The sequence below is a fragment of the Rattus rattus genome, chromosome 1 (genome assembly GCF_011064425.1).
Source record: "Rattus rattus isolate New Zealand chromosome 1, Rrattus_CSIRO_v1, whole genome shotgun sequence".
In the NCBI taxonomy this organism is placed as follows: domain Eukaryota; kingdom Metazoa; phylum Chordata; class Mammalia; order Rodentia; family Muridae; genus Rattus; species Rattus rattus.
This window is the reverse complement of record NC_046154.1, coordinates 174,089,128-174,107,365: the sequence shown is the minus strand read 5'-3', so window position 1 is coordinate 174,107,365 and position 18,238 is coordinate 174,089,128. Positions and strand designations below refer to the sequence as shown.

The window sequence follows — 18,238 nt, the reverse complement described above, 5'->3', positions numbered from 1 at the left end:
GTTTCAGTTAGAGCTCGCTAGAGTAAAGGTGCGCCTGCTTCCTCTTTTGCCTCATGGACTCCTTGAATTCTGTGCCTGAACTACGGACATGAGTGGAACTTCCACTCTAAACCTTTCACATACCTGAGAAACCATAAGGTGAAATGTGAAGTGTCTCGTTTTGTTTCAAAGCTCACTTGATTTACTTGTCTATGAGCTTACTCCTGTATGTATTCTACAGCAGACATTTAGCCAACAGCAAGTGAATGGATGAATGGAAGTATGTATGTATGTATGTATGTATGTATGGATGGATGGATGGATGGATGGATGGATGGATGGATGGATGGTTGGGTAGTTTTATAGAGGAGTGGGTGGATAGATGGGTGGGTTGGATGGATATTTGGTTGGTTGGTTGGTTGGTTGGTTGGTTGGTTGGTTGGGGGATGGATGGACAGATGGATGCTTGAGTGGTTGGGTGGATAAGTGGGTGAATGGATGGTTGAGTGGGTGGGTAGGTTGGATGAATGGATGGGTAGGTGAGGAGATAGACGGGTAGGTGAATGGTGTATGGTGGTGGATAGAAGGGTGGATGAAGAAAACTCCAAGGAGAGATGACTATCTAAATTCTCACAACTCATAAGAAAAAGAGCTTGAATGTGCACCCGATAGTTCAGTCTCTTTTTATAACTTCACAGTTGAAATCTTATTCCTTGTACTTCTCCGAGCTTCACCAGTAACTTTTGGAGTTGAAGTAGTGTTAGCTGTACTCACAAATTTATAAACTGCCCCTTACATTCTCTCTAATACCCAATTCTTTATTTTTATATCCCATTTTATTGATTTGTTGTGTGTATATGTGAGCGTTGCATGGTGCACATGTGGCAGTCAGAGGATAACTTTTAGAAATCAGTTCTCTTCTTCCACATGTGGGACGGTCTTGTTCTTTATTTTCTTCAGAGTGTGTGTCAAATACTTCGTTTCGTTCTTAGGGCCACATTATTTTTTTTGTTATAGTTGCTCCTTGTATGTTGTTATTAGGCCATGTGTCTCTGTACAGCCTAGACTAACTTAAAACTTGAATTGGAGCCCAGACTTGCTTCAAATCCACGATCGTTCTGCCTTAGCCTCTTGGATCCTGGGAATAAAGGGGTGCATGACCATAGCGAGATTTACAGAAACATTTTAAATAGTGGTATGCTCAGTCGTAGGCTGTCTATATATCAGGAGCTGTGTCTTATAAGTTATTGAGAAGCTGTGGATATGGGATTTAAAGAAGGGCAAGATACGTGGTAGGAGAATGTGGGGGATAGTAACTTACTATCACTCCCCAACACAGAACCAAGACCCACTGTTCACAAGGGACAAATCTTGGCTCAGTTGAAGAACACTGTAATGATTAAGCCTACTTAGCAATGTTCCTTAGATGCCTGATGAGATATTGATTGGAAGTATTCAAACATTGATCTATGTGTTTATTTATTCATTCAATAAACACTTATCGACAACTTATGAGGAGCTGGATGCTGAGGTGAAGGCTGCTTTCAAACTGTAGAATAAGACAAACTGTGGCAGAGCGCAGAGTCTGCTGGAAGATGGACAATAAGTACAACATAAAAAACGATTATAGGTATTCCGAAGGAAATGAGTTGAATGCTATGATTCAGAGTAACAACCGGGGTTGGGGGATGGGAATGGGGAAAGACAAGTTCCTGGGTAGGTAGGGAGTTAACTTAAAGTCTGAAATGTTCCAACGGGTCAATCCACAAGGGACCGAAGGAGAGGAAGCAAAGTAAAAGTATGTGGAAAGACCCTGAGGTAGAAAGATGGCGATATATTTCTGAAAGAAACCTGCTGTAGGAACAAAAGCAGCTTAAAGGGAGAGAGCTAAGGAATGTGTGAGCAGTTGTGAGGGAACCAGCATAGGTGGGGGCTCAGAGTCATCTGGGTGTAGTTCTAAGTGTAATGGCAATGGTAAAGACTGTTGAGGAAGGGTCCAACATGTCTTGAAGACCACTTGACTGCTGGATGGAGGAACAGTTGATCAGGAGGGAGCCGCTGGGAGCTTCATGGAGATGAAGAGGACTGGAGAATGTTGGAAAATCTGGCTTGGATCGAGCCAATGAAAGGAGCAGAAGATCTGGGATTGACTGGTGGGACTGTTGACTGTGATGAGTTAGAGTGTTGAAGAACAGAATGCACAGAAAGAAAGCCTGGGCACCATTTTTCAGCAACTCTGAAGCCATGCATGGATTGCAGTGGTTCTCACGACGCAATGGAATCAGTGTGTTTGGAGAGATCGGGGCACTAGTCAGCATGTAGGGGGCACTTCCGTCATCTTGTGGAGAGGAGACCAAGATGTCCCATGGAGCATACAAGATGAAAATGATCCTGCCCAGAACACCTTTAGCTTTCTCGTGGACAGATGTTGGACAGTCTCCTTTGGTTTAAGGGGCTGAGAGGATACTGTTTCCATGTCACCTGTCATTCATAGCTTTGGGGGTAGGGTGGGGAGGGTGATTTAAGTTGTCTTTTCAAAAACATTTGGCTGAAGTTAGCTAGGGGGAAGGGAAGGGATGGTGTGAACCAGGAACACGAAGCCGGAAGGAGGAAGTAGAACAGTCTTGGAGAGTGAGCTTTAGTGGCAGGTGGGATGAGGAGGTGGAGGACACTGGGCAGGAACAGAAGAACATGTGATGTCTGTGCATCTTTCAAGTGTCTTCTATAGGTGAGCTGAGACATTGTCGCCCAGCTGTATACCCTGACACATTGTCGCCCAGCTGTATACCCTGACACATTGTTGCCCAGCTGTATACCCTGACACATTGTTGCCCAGCTGTATACCCTGACACATTGTTGCCCAGCTCTACCCCTAGCTCCCTTCTTACTGTATCAGCCTCCTGCACACCTTGGGTTCCTCCCATGACTCTAAATCCCTATGTAAAATTTCCCTTCGGATGACTCCACACATGCTATAAACTTAGCCAAAACCCAATCCGTGCTGTCTGTCCCAGAAGAATGGGGGGGGGCATGACAACCTGAGCAGCTAATGAAGTCCCACTCCAACTTAAGTAAAAGGTTTATTTTTTTTTTCCAGTTCTTTGGCTTGATGAAGATTACTTCCTTATTATTGTCATGCACGTGACGTCATTTGAATCTCGTGGCAGTGCTAGGGCTAGACAGGGCATAAGGTAGGGATGTGTTCAGTGTACAATGTGGCGACCCGGAGGAACCCACCACTTGTTCAAACCAAGCAGACCGTGAGGTGTAGAGCAGGGATTAGAACTTGGAATGCGGAGATTCACTAACTACAAGCGGGTCCCTGGTGAAACGCAAATGGCAAATGACGGAGACACTGTGTGAAAACAAGGATTACTCATGGGAACAGACTACAGATGAGCTGCCCAAGAGGGCATTTTATCAGCCTGAGAAATTAATAAGCCAGATGCCATTCGGCTTTGTCTTAATAAGGAAAAACCAACAGCCAGGAGTCTTCCTAACACTGGGTTTGGGTAAAAAGCTCAACTCTCTCTCTCTTTCTCTCTTGCTCCCCAATACTGGAGGCCCAACTTGGCGGACATTTCCTGTGTGCCTTACCACAGGAACTTTGTCCGGCACCTCACATGGCATCTTTGGTCACATGGGGAGACGAAGCTAAGGCTGCCTTTTTACCTCCTAGAAATCGTGACTGGTACCTCGCCTCAGGACTTGTGCAGTGTACAGTGTGTGGAGCACAGTTGTGGTGTTCACTGCCCACAAAAATAGTATGAAGTAGCCATCAAGCAAGCCTTTTCCCGCCAGATATGCTCACTACTCCCTGTGTACTCCTGGCCTGCACGCATGCGCACACATGGGAGTGGGTCCATCCGCCCGTATCCCATATCCCACCCGCAGTGGCCTGGTCCCAGGTTGCTATGTTGGGTCCAAACCCCTCCGTCTAAACGTCATTTGAGAGAAGGGCATTTTTTTTTCCCTCTGACTAAGAGACATTTCCCCTCAGCGGGGGCTAAACTGTAGGCGTGTGGTTATGGTTAGACATGGCAGGAAGGAGAAGTAGAGGGACAGCTCTGAGGGAACCAGGAAAGCCCAAAGGGAGACAGGGTTTAGAGCTGAATCGAGATTGGATTTTGTCATGAAAGACAGAAGTGGCAGAAGCGTCATTACAGGGCATTAACCTTGTTACACGTAGACGAACAAGCAGAGGCAGGGACTCGGAGAGAAATTACACATAATAAACTAGGCAGAATGGGCTCAGAGCAACATTAGCAATTACACCCTAAGGGAAGAGAAGGGCAAAATAGAAGATAGGCTAGAGGCGGGAAGGAGGAAGAATAGTTTCTGGACACAGGGGGCCGCCTGCACAATTTCCCCCCCTTTTCTGTTTGACTCTCTAGGTATTAAGTTTGCGTTTGTGGGGAGGTTTCTCTGGGGCCCTCTTTCTTCTGTTTTCCTTTGCTAAAATAAGAGCAAGAAAGGCATTCTGAGGGTTTTATTCCTCCATTCACTGGGACCTGTCCATTTCTGTGTGTTTCCAACACAAAAGAATCCATTTCCATTCAGCCAGACCAGGCTGGAGAGCTTTCTGGGGGGTCTAAGCCCTGCTCCTCTTTTCTTCTAGTCTCATAATTAGCTACAGAGTTCCTACTACATAGAAGGGCCTCCTGGCTGGTCCACTGCCAGACCCAACAAATTATGATTCTTATTTCTTAAACAATGTTTTTCCCCCCAGGAAATCCCATGTTTAACCCATGATAGCTACTGTTGTTAACTTAGTGAAAACCTGTCCCCAAGAACCTAGGGTCTGTTGGGCTTCTCCTGTGCTAATCTCCACAAGTGGGTTTTCATCCGCCATCTTGGATTTAGTGGAATCAAAATGTCTTCCTTTTCCTAAATGGGATGTATATCTCATGCCTTGTGTATCCCAAGGGAGGGCATGAGAAAGAGCCAACAGCTCGACCTCAGAGTTTTATCAGTGAGGAAACCTATACACAGGAACCTTTCCACTGAGCTTCTTAAGTCTCATTGGCTAGCACTGGAAATGTACGGCCACAGTTCTGTATGAGATAGGAGGACAAATGTCTGGTAATGACATTTGGCTGGACCAATTATGGCTTCTGTCCGGTTTGGGTTATATGATCTGAGGGAAATTTTAGAAGAACAACTGCCTTCGGGGTAGTAGCAACCGTCTGAGACAGCAAGCACAGCTTACCTGTGTGCTATTGTGTGTCAAGCACTTCACCAAACTAACTCATTTAGTCCTTATAACAATTATGGAGAAGAAATGTTACTACCAACCCTTCCGTGATATAGAGCAGTGGTTCTCTGCCTTCCTAATGCTCTGACCCTTTAACCCAACTCCGCATGGACTGGTGACCGCCAACCACAAAAGCATTCAGTTGGTCCTTCACAACTGTAATCCTGCTACTATTATGAATCATAATGTAAATATCTGACATGTGGACCCCCACAGGGGGTCATAACCCACAGGTTGTGAACCACTTGTTATAGGGCTGAAACAATACTTTTAAAGTCCCTTAGCTAGACAATATCAGGGTCCAAGCTCAACACAGGTATTGGGTTACCTGTCCTTTGTCAGGGAAGAGGGTAAAATGTATGCCATAGAGCACCCTGAGAATATTCATGTGTGAGGTAGTATTAGTCATATGACCACGTAAAACAACCTTGCTCATGCATGACCCTTTAATACAGCTCCTCATGTTGTGGTGACCCCAACCCTAAAATTATCTTTGCTGCTACTCCATAACTGTACTTTTGCTAATCTTATGAATCATAAGGTAAATGTATTTTCCAGTGGTCTTAGGTGACCCCTGTAAAAAAGTTGTTTGACCCCAAAGGGTTCCCGACTCACAGGTTGAGAACTACTGACTTATAATGTCATCTTCATAACTAGCCTACCAGTCAGGTGCATTGGCCTTATCACACAGTAGAGAAAACCAACTCCCACTCAGATTAAGTAAGTCACCAGGGTTACCCGGTGGGCAAGAACGGAGTCCACCAGTCTCTCAAGTGTGACAATAATGAACGACTGCATTACATAGCTGTCCTAGTAGCCTCAGGCTTATTTGAAAACCACATCTTTTGGGAAGAAGTCAGAAGTCAAAGGAGAATGCCAGTTCAGGGAAGATTGTGATTTGGGAATAGTTTCCTCTTGTTCCTGTTCAGCTTCTGGCCAGCCTATGTGATTTAGGACCAGTCTTTGGTAAGCAGGATCTCTCCCCCAGCCTCAGCCAAAGCCGCCATCATTGTTCATGGCTAACTGGAATACAAACAGCTATTCGGTTCCTACCACAGAGCAGACCAAAGACTCTGGTCCCACTTGGTACAATCCATAGCCCTTACTCTTTGTTGTTGTTGTGAGATGACAAGAGGTGTAGTACTCTATTAAAAATATGACAGCATGAGAACATTCCAGAAGCTCAGAAATGATGCCCAATTCTCTGATGCCCAGCCTCTCTGTGATGCTCAAATAAATAATAAACACGATAAATGATCTTACATGTGGACAATTCTGGTTTTATTTCAAGCCAGGATATGTGATGTGTTTGTGGGGTAGGTTTTTGTTTTTGTTTTCTTTTAGTTTAAAGGTCATCCACTGTTTTCCTGCTCATAATCATGAGGCTTCCTTATCTGAACATTGTCTATTGTTCCAGTCCTCAGACCCACAGAGATCTTTTCCCCTCAACTTCAATTTTAACAGGGTAACTCCTCAACCGCCCCAATGGCAAGAGATGTAATGTCTTTTCACAGGGGAAAAAAAATGAATCTCTAATGGGTGTTCCAGAAGTCTTCTTCAAAGGGAGTTCACTATATAGCATTTTATGCAAATGAGGCACTCTCCCAGGCTGTGGCAGTCCTTCCTTGAACCGTGTCGGGATATCAGAGGAAGCTACCCTCCTAACTTATCATTTCCTCACAGAACAACACCAACCAAGACATATCGATGGCACGTTAAAGCCTTCAGAAATCAATCTAGACCATGAATCCATTTAGTTTAGATGTTAATGAAACTTGGTGGCTTTAAAGATAATGAATATTTAATAGGACATAAATTGAAAGACATAAACACTGTTGGCAATAATATAATGAAGTTAATAAGTCTTGGAGTCCCCATGCCCACCTCCCCGCTCCCCAAACAGTCCCATCTCAGGAACCACTATGATGTTCACTGAAGTTTGCTGGCTCTCTTATTGGCTGCAATTTAAATGCGCCTTGGAAAGCCTCATACAGTTGGGAACCGGGCTCTGGCAGATAAAGTAAGCTATCACACTGTGTTCAGTAGCTGCAGTGGGCAACGGTGCTCTCTCCGCTCCCTCCCTATCTTCCAGAGATTTGTGTAGCAAACTCAGCTTCCTGACTCGGAGGCAGGAAGCAGCGTGGGGCCCTTCATTCCTTTTAAACAAAAAGGAAAAGACGTTTTGGTTTGATGGTCTCTGGGCCCTGGGTTTAAAGAGGGGCTTTATTTATTGAGCAGGAACAAGCATGTGACTCCGCGTGCTCAAAGCCTCATGCAACTTAAACGTGTTTGGGTTGAGGGTTTTGTGCTTTTCACTTCTGCTTTGAAGGCCTCCGCTCAGGGTCCAGTCCTACTTTGTTCCTCATTAGCTGGGTCACTGTGTCTGACCACCATCCCCAGCCCCATCTGCCTTCTGTAGTAGTCTTTGGGCTTCACAGTGCACTTTGTTTATTTAGAATCTCCCTTCTCTGCCTTTCTGCTGCTCTATTGATAACATCCTGCTGCCTAGTAGGACAGTCTGAGGTCACTCCTGGGACATGTTCACGTTTATAGTCACAGAAGTGACTATCTAACTAAAACAAACTGCAATAGAATCCCTCCAACAGTACAGTCCCTCCCTGGCCACAGTGCAGAAATGGCCTCTCCTCCAGCGATAACACAGAGTTCTATTTCGTAGCTCAAAACGGAGTAGTGTCGGGCAACGTGACGTGGCTGGCTAGTTCAGCGCTGGCCATCAGAAGTGAATATGCACTGAAGCTGGACACTCTCCATGGCTTGGGCAAGCAAGGCGAGTGGGCAGGCGAAGCCAGTGTGAAAGCTGTTCCCAAGGATCCCGTTGAAGAGAATGTATCTGGGGCTTAGAAATGCAGACTTCCTAAGGGTCTGTGAGTGGCGCTTTATGAGTGTGAAGAGAAGTACGGATGTTTAGAAATGATCATTCTTTTTCCCTTATTTGTTCCTTTCTGTGTAGAAAGAAGGGGATCAGCCTGAACAGGTCCAGCCAATCGCATCGTCAACACTGATCCACTCCGACCTGACGTCTGTGTATGGCACGGTGGTGATGAACAGGATTGTTTTGTTCTTGGGGACTGGAGACGGCCAGTTACTTAAGGTCAGTTTCTCTGTGCTTCTTCCTTTAGATGCCAAGTTTTAATAAGGGCCACTTAGTACCTGCCTCATGCTCTCCTGAGTCCAATACAAGCAAGGCTCTACCTAACATCGCTTTGCTAATACTCTGTCCCGACAAAGCTTGGAGGACGTTTTAGTAATCTGTACATAGACCTTCCTCTCCTGCCACCGTCACACCCTCAGCCTGCCATGAGGCACCAGCCCCCTGCTCTCTGGGAAGGAGGCACACCATGCCCCCTTCCTTACTCATTGCTGCTGGGTGAGATGAATGCAGGTCCAGCCCCTACCCCATCCCTGACTCACCTTCCCAAGACGTTTAACCTTTCAGTTCTCTCTCCTTTACACTGGAAATGTACAAAGCGCCTTATTTCTCACAACTTCAAAGAGACCAGCGATTAGAGGCTTGAAAAGAAAAAGAAGAAACAGGTGCGCCCTCCTTCCAGCCCACTCGCCACCCACAGAGGGGGGGTTGTTTTCTGCCCTTTGAACCTGTGCGTGCCCGGGAGAGGTTAGAGACCTGAAATTCTTCCAGACTCCCCTGGTCTTGCATCTCACAGGACTGTTTTCCCCCCATGGCATAGCTGAACCCTGGTTAAGTTGAGTTTTTTCTTTAATTCACTTGGAAGGGGAGGGGCAGTGGCAAGGAGGAGAAAGTCAAATCAGAACCACCAAGGGGTTCATCCGAAATTACCCAGTGGTCCTCTTGTCAGTGTCATTAGCGAGCATGAATTGCGTGTCTCCCGTGGCCTCTGGTAACAGCCAGTGGCTGGGAACCGCAGTGTCTGTCACCCTAGACAGGTGACACTGCTTCACCTCTCTCCACAGTCACTCAGTTGACCCTCAGCTCAGATTCTTAATTGAATCCTGGCAGCCCTGTCACCTCCACCCACCCTAGCCATCCCTCTCTTCAGCTAGGTATGCCTTTAGGCAGATCGTTTAGCCTCTCTTAGCCTCCATTTCTCCAACTGTAAAATGAGATTATGCAGGAAAAGAAAAATCCTTTCCTCATCCGATGGCTTTGCATCCACAGCCTCCCTTCAGCCAAGCTTGTGTATGAGCCGCTATGTAGTCCTGTGTCCACACTTTGATCATACCTACCCATGGCCTGAAATGGATTTCCCCCGCTTTTTGTATGCTTTACTGAGTCCTCTGTGCTTGGTTCCAACCTTTCCTTCTCTTTAACGGTGTCCAAGCCCCTAAACATGTCTTGTTCTCCCCATCCCCTGAGCGACTCACTTCCAGCACCATCCCTCGACTTGTTATCGATGTCTTGTCTTGATACCTACCCTCTGGGGTTCGTGTCTGTCCTACCGACTTGATTTTAAGCCTTCTGTAAAGGGGGCCATGAATTCCCTCAGCCTGACACAGTGCCGAGGGCTGGGTAGGCATTTGATTGAGTCTGTTTCCTTTGGAGGAAACCCAGTAACATATGGGAGGGAATTTGTTTATATACACATTCCTCTTAAATATACATTGATCGTCTTTCTCGTTGAGCTAGTTTCATTTCCTGGGGAAAGGAAAGGTAGACAGATAGATACCCACCAATCTTTGCACACTTGACACCCAGGGATGCCTGTGGACATGCTAGCCTGGCCAGGCCGAGTTGCCCATTAACCCTGCAGAAGACGTTTCTATCCATCCTCCCTGGGTCTCCTTACCAATTATCTCTTCAGATTTGGGATGTTTTTGACAAGTGTTTTGACAAGAACACTGTTTCCCCAAGCTGAGCCTACCAGACTGTCACACGAAGAATTGGAGGTGAAGGAACACTTGCCTATAAATAGTGCCCCATGGGATGGCTTGGCTTCCCTTGTCCTGTGGGTTCAGCTCAGCCGTTCGTGTGTGCAGCTGTCCGAGTTTCAGTCTTACTGGAAGCCAGGGGGTGGGCCCAAGCTGCAGTTTCATGCTGTTAATGGAGAGGCGGTTGCGATAAAGTCTTGCTGTCCTCATGTTCTGTATGGGGTACCACTTGGAGACCCCCATCTGTAGTCTCATTTTTTTTTAGGGTTCAGCTAACAAGGGTAGACATGCATTTTGTTTCAGTTTTGTGGCTTAACGTTTCTACAGTGTTTCCTGCGGGTTAAATAATTCACCAGCCCCATTTTACAGATGGAAGAATGGAGGCCTAGCGTTCGTTGTTGAGTGATTGGGCAAGGTTACAAATGGGCAGTGCAGGGATTTGAACCTGGAACAAGGCCAGAGGCTGGACCCATAACTCTCAGCTGTGGACACCTTGCAGCCTGTGTCTCAGCGTCCAGGCACTTCCCTTGGGGGCTCTAAGTAAGGGGAAGGGGTATTGGGAGGGAGTTCCTGTACAGTTGAGGTTCCTATGATTGAGGGAAACCCTGACCTGACCCTGTGTTTACTTCTTGAGGATTAATCACTCCCCATACTTGGTCTCTCTGGACAGTTCCCTCCCACAGCAGGAGGCTGTGAGGGGTGAGGCTCCCTCCCAGACCCACACTCTCAGGACAGTAGTAATTCCCTTCACACTGTCTCTTGTGTCAGTGTACAGATTCTTGGGTATAGCCTTTGAAATGACTTGGAGAGTACCCCCCCCCAATAAAGCAGGATAGTACGCAGAGGGTCCCCAGATTGTTTTATTCAAAAGAGCCTCACTTCCCTCTTGCCACACTTTTCTCCAGAACTGTTAGGGAAGATAAACACTGAGAGACACAAGCTCAGCTTCTAAGCCTCTTCCTGGAGGTATTAATGAGCACCAAAGAAACAAGCCCCATCCTGATGCAGAGGGCCGGAGGAGGAGAAGAAAGGCTCCATCACCCACAGTCTGACTCATCAGTTTCACAGTGATCAGAGGCGAAGGCATTTTGACACGTGCCAGGCACCGTAGTATATGCCTGGCTGGATATGAGGCAGGCAACCGGCAGCCCGTTGCTGTTTTTATCACCACCAGTAAAAACCTGACTTCTTCCGTCTCTGCAAACCTCATGGAGTTTTAATATAATTTTGGTGCCATTTTAAACCTCAAGCTATTTAAATAATTTTCCCCCTGCTTGTAAAAGAACTGTAAGCTCACGTAGAGAGTTGCAGGGTAGCGGGGGATAAGAGGAAGGCAAAATAAAAATGATCCTTAATTGCGTCATGTAGAGGCAACTGCTGTCAGCATTTTGGGTTCTTTTTTTACATAGTTGAGGTCAGACTGTATCCAGTTTTGTGTCCTTCTTTTCCTCCAGCTAATGAGGGAAGAGGCTTATATTAAAATGTTGCTGCCAACCCTTTGTAAACAGTATTTTTAAATAGCTCTATCGTGTTCTGTTATATGGGAACACAATTTGAACTTGAGCCGAGATACTGGATCACTTCATAGAGAATCTTTACACACGCACATGCACACACACACACACACACACACACACACACAGAGACAGACAGACATACAGACAGAAAAACAGAAAAGCAGACAGACAGACACAGGTACAGATACACAGAGACAGACAGACAGACACACACAGAGAAAGAGAGAGAGAGACAGAGACAGAGACAAAGAGAGAGTCAGAGAGAGAGAGACAGACAGGCACACACAGAGAAACAGACAAACATATATACACACACACACACACACACACACAGAGGCACAGACACAGAGAGAGAGAGAGACAGAGACACACACACAGAGACAGACACACACACACACACACAGAGAGACACACACACACAGAGACAGACACACAGAGACAGACACACAGACAGACAGACCCACACACACACACACACACACACACACACACACACACACACACACACACACCCTGCTCCAAAGAAGACAGGTAAAGATTTCATGCTCCAAAGGTAAATTTCAATGATGAGCCATGAAAAACCTAGAGACTTTATGGTTTGCTCGCACCTTTACTGCCTCCTCCTGCCTCTGTAAAATCGTGGGGAAAAGGAAGAAACGTGGAGCTCAGAGGTCTTGCCCGACCGATTTCTCAGCAGGTGTTTTGTGGTCATGTAGCAAGTCATACCCCGCACCCCAACATTTCTCCATTTTGCTTCCTTTCTGAATCCGGTTACATGTGATCATTTTTTAAAGTTGTCAGTATTCTTCACTGAAATCAGCTGAAAGTGTGCCGACTCTGAACTCAGTGTTTGGAAATCCACATGGCAGTGTCATGTGGGGTGTACCATCCTAGGAACACATGCTGCATTGCTTCTCCAACTGTGGTGGAGTCTGTCGGGTGCTTTGGACTCCTTTGAGCTGACTCCGTTGCGTGTAGAATATTCTCTCCTTATCTCAAGGGCAAAGTGGGAGGGTTTTTGAGCTTTTCCAGGTGGTAAAAATAAGCCATAAAGGAATATGCATGAAATGTGAAATTTGTAACTTTATGCGTGCCCATTAACCTTTCTTACAGCAGAGAAGATAAGGAGGGAGCGGGTGAGGACTAATAAAAGCCAGCGTTTCTGGGCTCTTACTATGCACCTGCCATCAGAACCAGCATCAGCATGGGTTAATTCATTTAATCCTTACAAGTCAATACTATGACCATCCCCACTTTATCAATGAGAAATCCCGGGGCTTTAGGGCATTAGGCAGCTGGTTCAAGGTGATTTGAACGGAAACAATCTGTCCCCAGAGCCTAAGCTTTTATCCTCTGGCAAAACTGCATTTACAGTTTAAATGCAGTCTGTAGGGCTTAACAGAGGTGCCTGGAGGGAGCTGTGAACTTTTCTGCTTGGTGTTGGGGCAACTGGGTTGATCCCGAGACACCAGTGTCTGAGGTTTCCTGAGAAGGGGCAATGGTTTCTGTGGTTTTTACTTTGTTCCTACTTGGGGACAGTTTCAAGCAGCTGAGGGCTCAGTCCCTCTTCTTGGGGCTACAAGTGGCTCGTGGGGACCTCTGTACCGCCAATAGAGCCCAGGTTTCCCCACGTAGGCTCCTTTTGAAGAACAGTAAACCTTCTGAGCTTGCATTGTTTGAATGGCCCCCCTGATAGGAGAACTAGGGTTTCCCAATTTCCTGGTTGCTGAGGTAGGGTGCTGGCACAGGAAGCTATGTCATGCATGCAGCAGAAGGGTATTTCTCACAGGGCTTCATCAGCACTGGCAGACCGTATTGTTAATACTCTACTCCGCGGAGCAAATCAAGTCAGTTCCAGAGCATGCTTCCAGAACTCAACCACAAGTTCCTGAAGAGTCTCTCTCGTCCTCTGGCTATTAGGGTTGACAGGTTGAATGCAAGAAGAGGTCTTAAATGAAATATTTTTACTGTACTTCCACAAAATGTGAAAGACACAGGGAGGAGGACCTAAGACAGGCCCAGTGACGGTAGGTAGGGCTGAGCAAATGTAATGGGCCAAACAGCAGAAACCGCAGCGTGTATCAGGCTTGGAAACAGGCCCTGTGGTTGGCTGTGTAGAATGTTATATGAAACTTATTTCAAAGTCACTCCATTACACTGCAGCTTGTGAGTCCAGGGACTCCCTGACTTGGAATCATTAGCTCCAAGTGATATGCAAGTCTAGGACTCAGAGTTCAGGCCACGCACTTCCCTAACTACCTGTTCTGAAAAGTAAACAGGAAACAGGAGAGATTTCCCCTTACTCTTCACGTTTATCTTTATTGTCCCTAACTACAAAGACCCAACACACGGCAGTGCATAATTGTTTGTGTGTCCAGGGGAGAGAATTAAGTCTCCTTCCCTGTGTTTCTCAAGAACCATTTTCTTCGAAAGAATAAACAATTGCCTCATTGACCCGTAAGACATCCTAGCTTTGTGAGCCCGGCGTTTCCATCTCACGGCAATTGGAAAGGAACAAAGAAATAAGTGTCCTGCTTAGTTTATTTTCTCTTCTTCATCTTCCTCACTGTGGAGCACGGGGCTAGCTGCCCTGTGACTGCTGTGGAAATCTCCACTCGCTTAATTTTAGCCTCGCGGCTGGGAGGTTTTCGTACGCAGCAGAAATCTCGGGGCTGGTTGCCTACCACGAGGCTTCAGAAAGATGTCAACAGAAGCAATATTGTTGACATGAACTGAAATTCTCCATCAGGGAAAATTCGCTTCCTTACAAAGGCCCTGGCTGGAAGAACGTGAAGAGCTTTCCACCATCTCGAATGCTAATAGAGTAGCTTTTGACTTAATACATATTTTCTCTCAAGCCTCCCCTGCACCAGGCACTGTTCCGGTTACTCAGGTACAGAAGTGAGTCAAAAGAGCTGCGTGTGCTCATCCTAGCCCTTGGGAGGCAGAGGCGGGAGGATCTCTTGTGAGTTGAAGGTCAGCCTGCTCTGTGGAGTGAGTTCCAGGCCAAGCAGGATCACAGAGTAGTAACATAGCTATCTCAAAAGAGCCACAAAGGTGAGCCAAAGAGACAAGCCTTACCTTCCTGCTGAGAGAGAGAGAGAGAGAGAGAGAGAGAGAGAGAGAGAGAGAGAGAGAGAGAGTGAGTGGGGGGGGGGATCAAAGGCAGAAAACAAGTAAATTAATGATCCAATGATAAAGTCATTTAGAGAGTAACTGAAGTACCAAGAAGAGCACCAGAGGACAATGGCCACAGGGGAGAGGCAGACAATCAGGGAGGGCTGCTCGGAGGAGGTGAGGCCAGATAATGAGGCATATGTAAGAATATACACAGAGGAGGCACAGAGAGACTTCAGCTTAGATCTACATTAAGGTCGAGTGTTGGAAGTAACAAATGAAAATCCACACCGCGGCTGAGCAGATTGTCTCGAGAGTTGGAAGCCGTTTCTCTTATGCAAAATTCCACCCATTTTGGGTAGCTGTGACTCACGGTTCTTGCCCGCACTGCTCCTCTGATCCTGTTCTTTTCCCAAAGCCGCCCAGCTCAACCGGGCCAAGGAGCAAAGTCTCCTTTGCTCTAGCCTCGGTGGCTTTCTTTTTTTCTCAGCCTGGATGTCCTTGTGCAGACTGCGACTGAAAGTCTAAGAGGTCTCCTGTGCCCCTGATCTGGGTGAGCTGGGGGCTGTGAGCGGAAACCCGTGTTGGCCACTGAGAGCTGAGACTGGGGGCTGCAAAAGCGGATGTCCCTAACTCTTGCTGTAGTGCGTTTGGGATCTTTGGAATAAAAGTTTAAACTTTCCATTGTTTTCCTCTCCAGCATGTAGAGGTCATTGTTTGCCTAATCTGTTTGACCCGCCCACCTCCAAATATTCTTAAATTTAAGTCTATTTGTGTGTGTGTGTGTGTGTGTGTGTGTGTGTGTGTTGTGTGTGTTGTGTGTGTGTTAGTTTTACATAAGGTCCCCACTGTGTAGCCCTGGTTGGCCTGTGGACTAAGCTAGCCTTAAACCTCCAGCAGATCTGCCTGTTTCTGCCTGCCTAGTACTGGAATTAATGTTGTGTGCCACCATGCCTGGCCTTATGTCTTTATTTTTAAAGGTAATACATGGACATTGTTTAAAACCCTAAATAACCAAGGAAGTGCAGTACAGAGTGAAATCCACCCATTCCCAATTTCCCATTTCAGGTTCCTTTCCTAGTACAACTAATGAAAGAAGTTTCACTGTTAGCTTTCTAATAAGAGCAGGTGTGTGTGTGTGTGTGTGTGTGTGTGTGTGTGTGTGTGTGTGTGTGATGTCCTTTCCCCTCTATTTTTACTGAACATATTACATATTAAATATATGTATATATAGAAACAGTTGTGTTTACATGAACATACATTTGCTATAACATGTTAAGAAACTATATGAACAATAAAAGTGCTTTCTAGTTACATTGATGGCTGAAGAGGACTCCAGTTTTCACACTACTGTTCAGGTAACCCTGTTTGTTTTTACACTATTGTTTACAGAAGCCTATTGTTCACATCATCCCCTATTATTGATATTTAGGTAACTCCAGAGTTTTACTTTTAACAGGATGTTACAGTGACTATATATCAATATGTCTGTGTGTGTGCGCGCGCGCGCGCGCGCACACACACACACACACACACACACACACACACACAAAGACATCTGGGCCCAAGAATACATGCTTTATAATTTTTATTACAGATTCTTCTAGATTGTCTTCCAGAGGGATCTTAATTCCAGCATCCCTGACGCACGCCCATTCACACCCAGCATCTACGGTTGGGCATGCCGTGCCAAGGAGCCTGTTTAGGAAATTGTTGGTAGGTCCTGGCAAGGCGTACCTGGAAACATCCGTGTTTTAAATAAAGCCTTCCCTGCCCTCATTTGGTTTGCTCAAGGATGCTGGTGCCTCATCTTCAAGGCGTCAAGTAAACAGATCCTGTCACATCCCTCCTCTCTTCCCAGCGGCACTGCAAGTGTGTAAGACCCTGTAACGGCTTATAGGCAGCTCCTGACGCCCCAAACATGGATGAGTGATGGTGTTTTTCTAAATTATTTTATGTCTCTTCTTATTTTAAAGCAAATTCCAGACACTATGACATTTACCCCAAGATATTTCATTATGCCTCTCTAAGAAATTATTATCGTGTCCCCAACTGTGACTATAATGTCATTATCACAGTTAACAAAATTATCTGGAATTTCTTAGGATTAGCTACTGAATACAGCTGAAACTTCACAATTGATTAAAAATACACTTAAAATTATTTGGTTCAAATCGGTGTCTGGAGCACATCTGGGTGCCTCTGGCCTCAGGCACCCCTCCCACTTAATTCTCTCTCTCCCACTGGCTTACTGAAAAGCCAGGTTCTAGGGTCTTCAAGTGTCTCTCATTGTGGGTTTGCCTGTTTGTTTCCGGTTTCCTTTAAGCTTGTTCTGTGACTTTTGCTTCCGGAGCTACGTGGAAGTTAGCAGTGGAGATTCGGCTGGGTCCAGGTTGAAGGTCAGAGTTCTGAATGCGGGGGCAGAGAGCTCTCCTGAGGGAGGAAGCTTGTTGGGATAACTTCCGGAAGCAGGACGGAAGTAGTAACTCTTCTTGGGGCTTCCTTGAGAATCCTGTCGATCTTTTCATTGTTTAAGTAGCTTTCTCTCTTTCCTTCTAAACTATCCCCTTCTAGAAGCCATTTAATTCTGAGCTAAGTCATAATGTAACTTATGAGTTGGTCACGAGTTAGCAAGTCTTGGCGAGCTTGCCACTTACTGGCTCGGCACCTACTTGCCCCCTTGGGTCCAGGAACGTAACTTTGCTATTTTAAAGGGGGATTTTTTTTCCCCCCAGACTGTATATCCAGACTGTCCTGGAACTCACTCTGTAGACCAGGCTGGCCTCGACCTCAAAGAGATCCGCCTGCCTCTGCCTCCAGAGTGCTGGGATTAAAGGCGCGTGCCACCACAGCCCGGCTCTAAAGCGGGATTTTTCAAAAGTCATACCTAATGTATATGGTCAGCGAGATTGACTTTGACTGAACCTCCGCAGGCTTTGCCGAGTAGTCTCGTAAGGTTAGGTGCACCAAATCTGCTGGGCATTGATTAAGCAGATGCTGGTGTGACGTCACAGGGCAAAGCCAGTGTCAGGGGGTAATGGGTACGAAGCACTGCCCCCTGTGCTGAACTGATAAAGAGCTGGCAATGCAATAACAAATGCCAAGATGCCATGAAGGTATGCTGGGGTAGGGATGCCACTGCTCAGCGGATATGTGAGCGTAGCTTTGCCCACAAAGAATCTTGGGCGTCTCTTTCTGTTTCTTTCCAAGACATAGACGCCATAGGACTAGTGCCCACCATAGCAGACATGTGGACATTGGGCCTATGAGATGGCTCAGGAGCTAAGGGGGCTTTCTGCCAAGCCCGACAACCAAAGTTCAAACCTGGGACCCAGGTAGTGGAAGAGGAGAACCATCTCTTGCAAGTTGACCTTTGACCTCCATACTCACATACCCATACCTTCACCCTGTCCCCAGGGCACAGAAAAATAATTAAAAACCTTTATTAAACCTGTAAATTCAGATTGTCTAGCTAGATGTCTTCCACCTGACGAAAATGTCA

The 18,238-nt window shown here is 46.3% G+C and overlaps 1 protein-coding gene across 1 annotated transcript in view; it reads left to right on the top strand.

Moving 5' to 3' along the window:
* Window positions 1-18,238, top strand: part of Plxnc1 (plexin C1) — a 152,433-nt gene that overhangs the window by 14,083 nt on the left and 120,112 nt on the right. Inside the window, exon 3 of the mRNA XM_032917107.1 lies at window positions 8,205-8,345. Coding sequence (XP_032772998.1) covers window positions 8,205-8,345 — 141 coding nt within the window. The remainder of the gene's footprint in view (window positions 1-8,204; window positions 8,346-18,238) is intronic.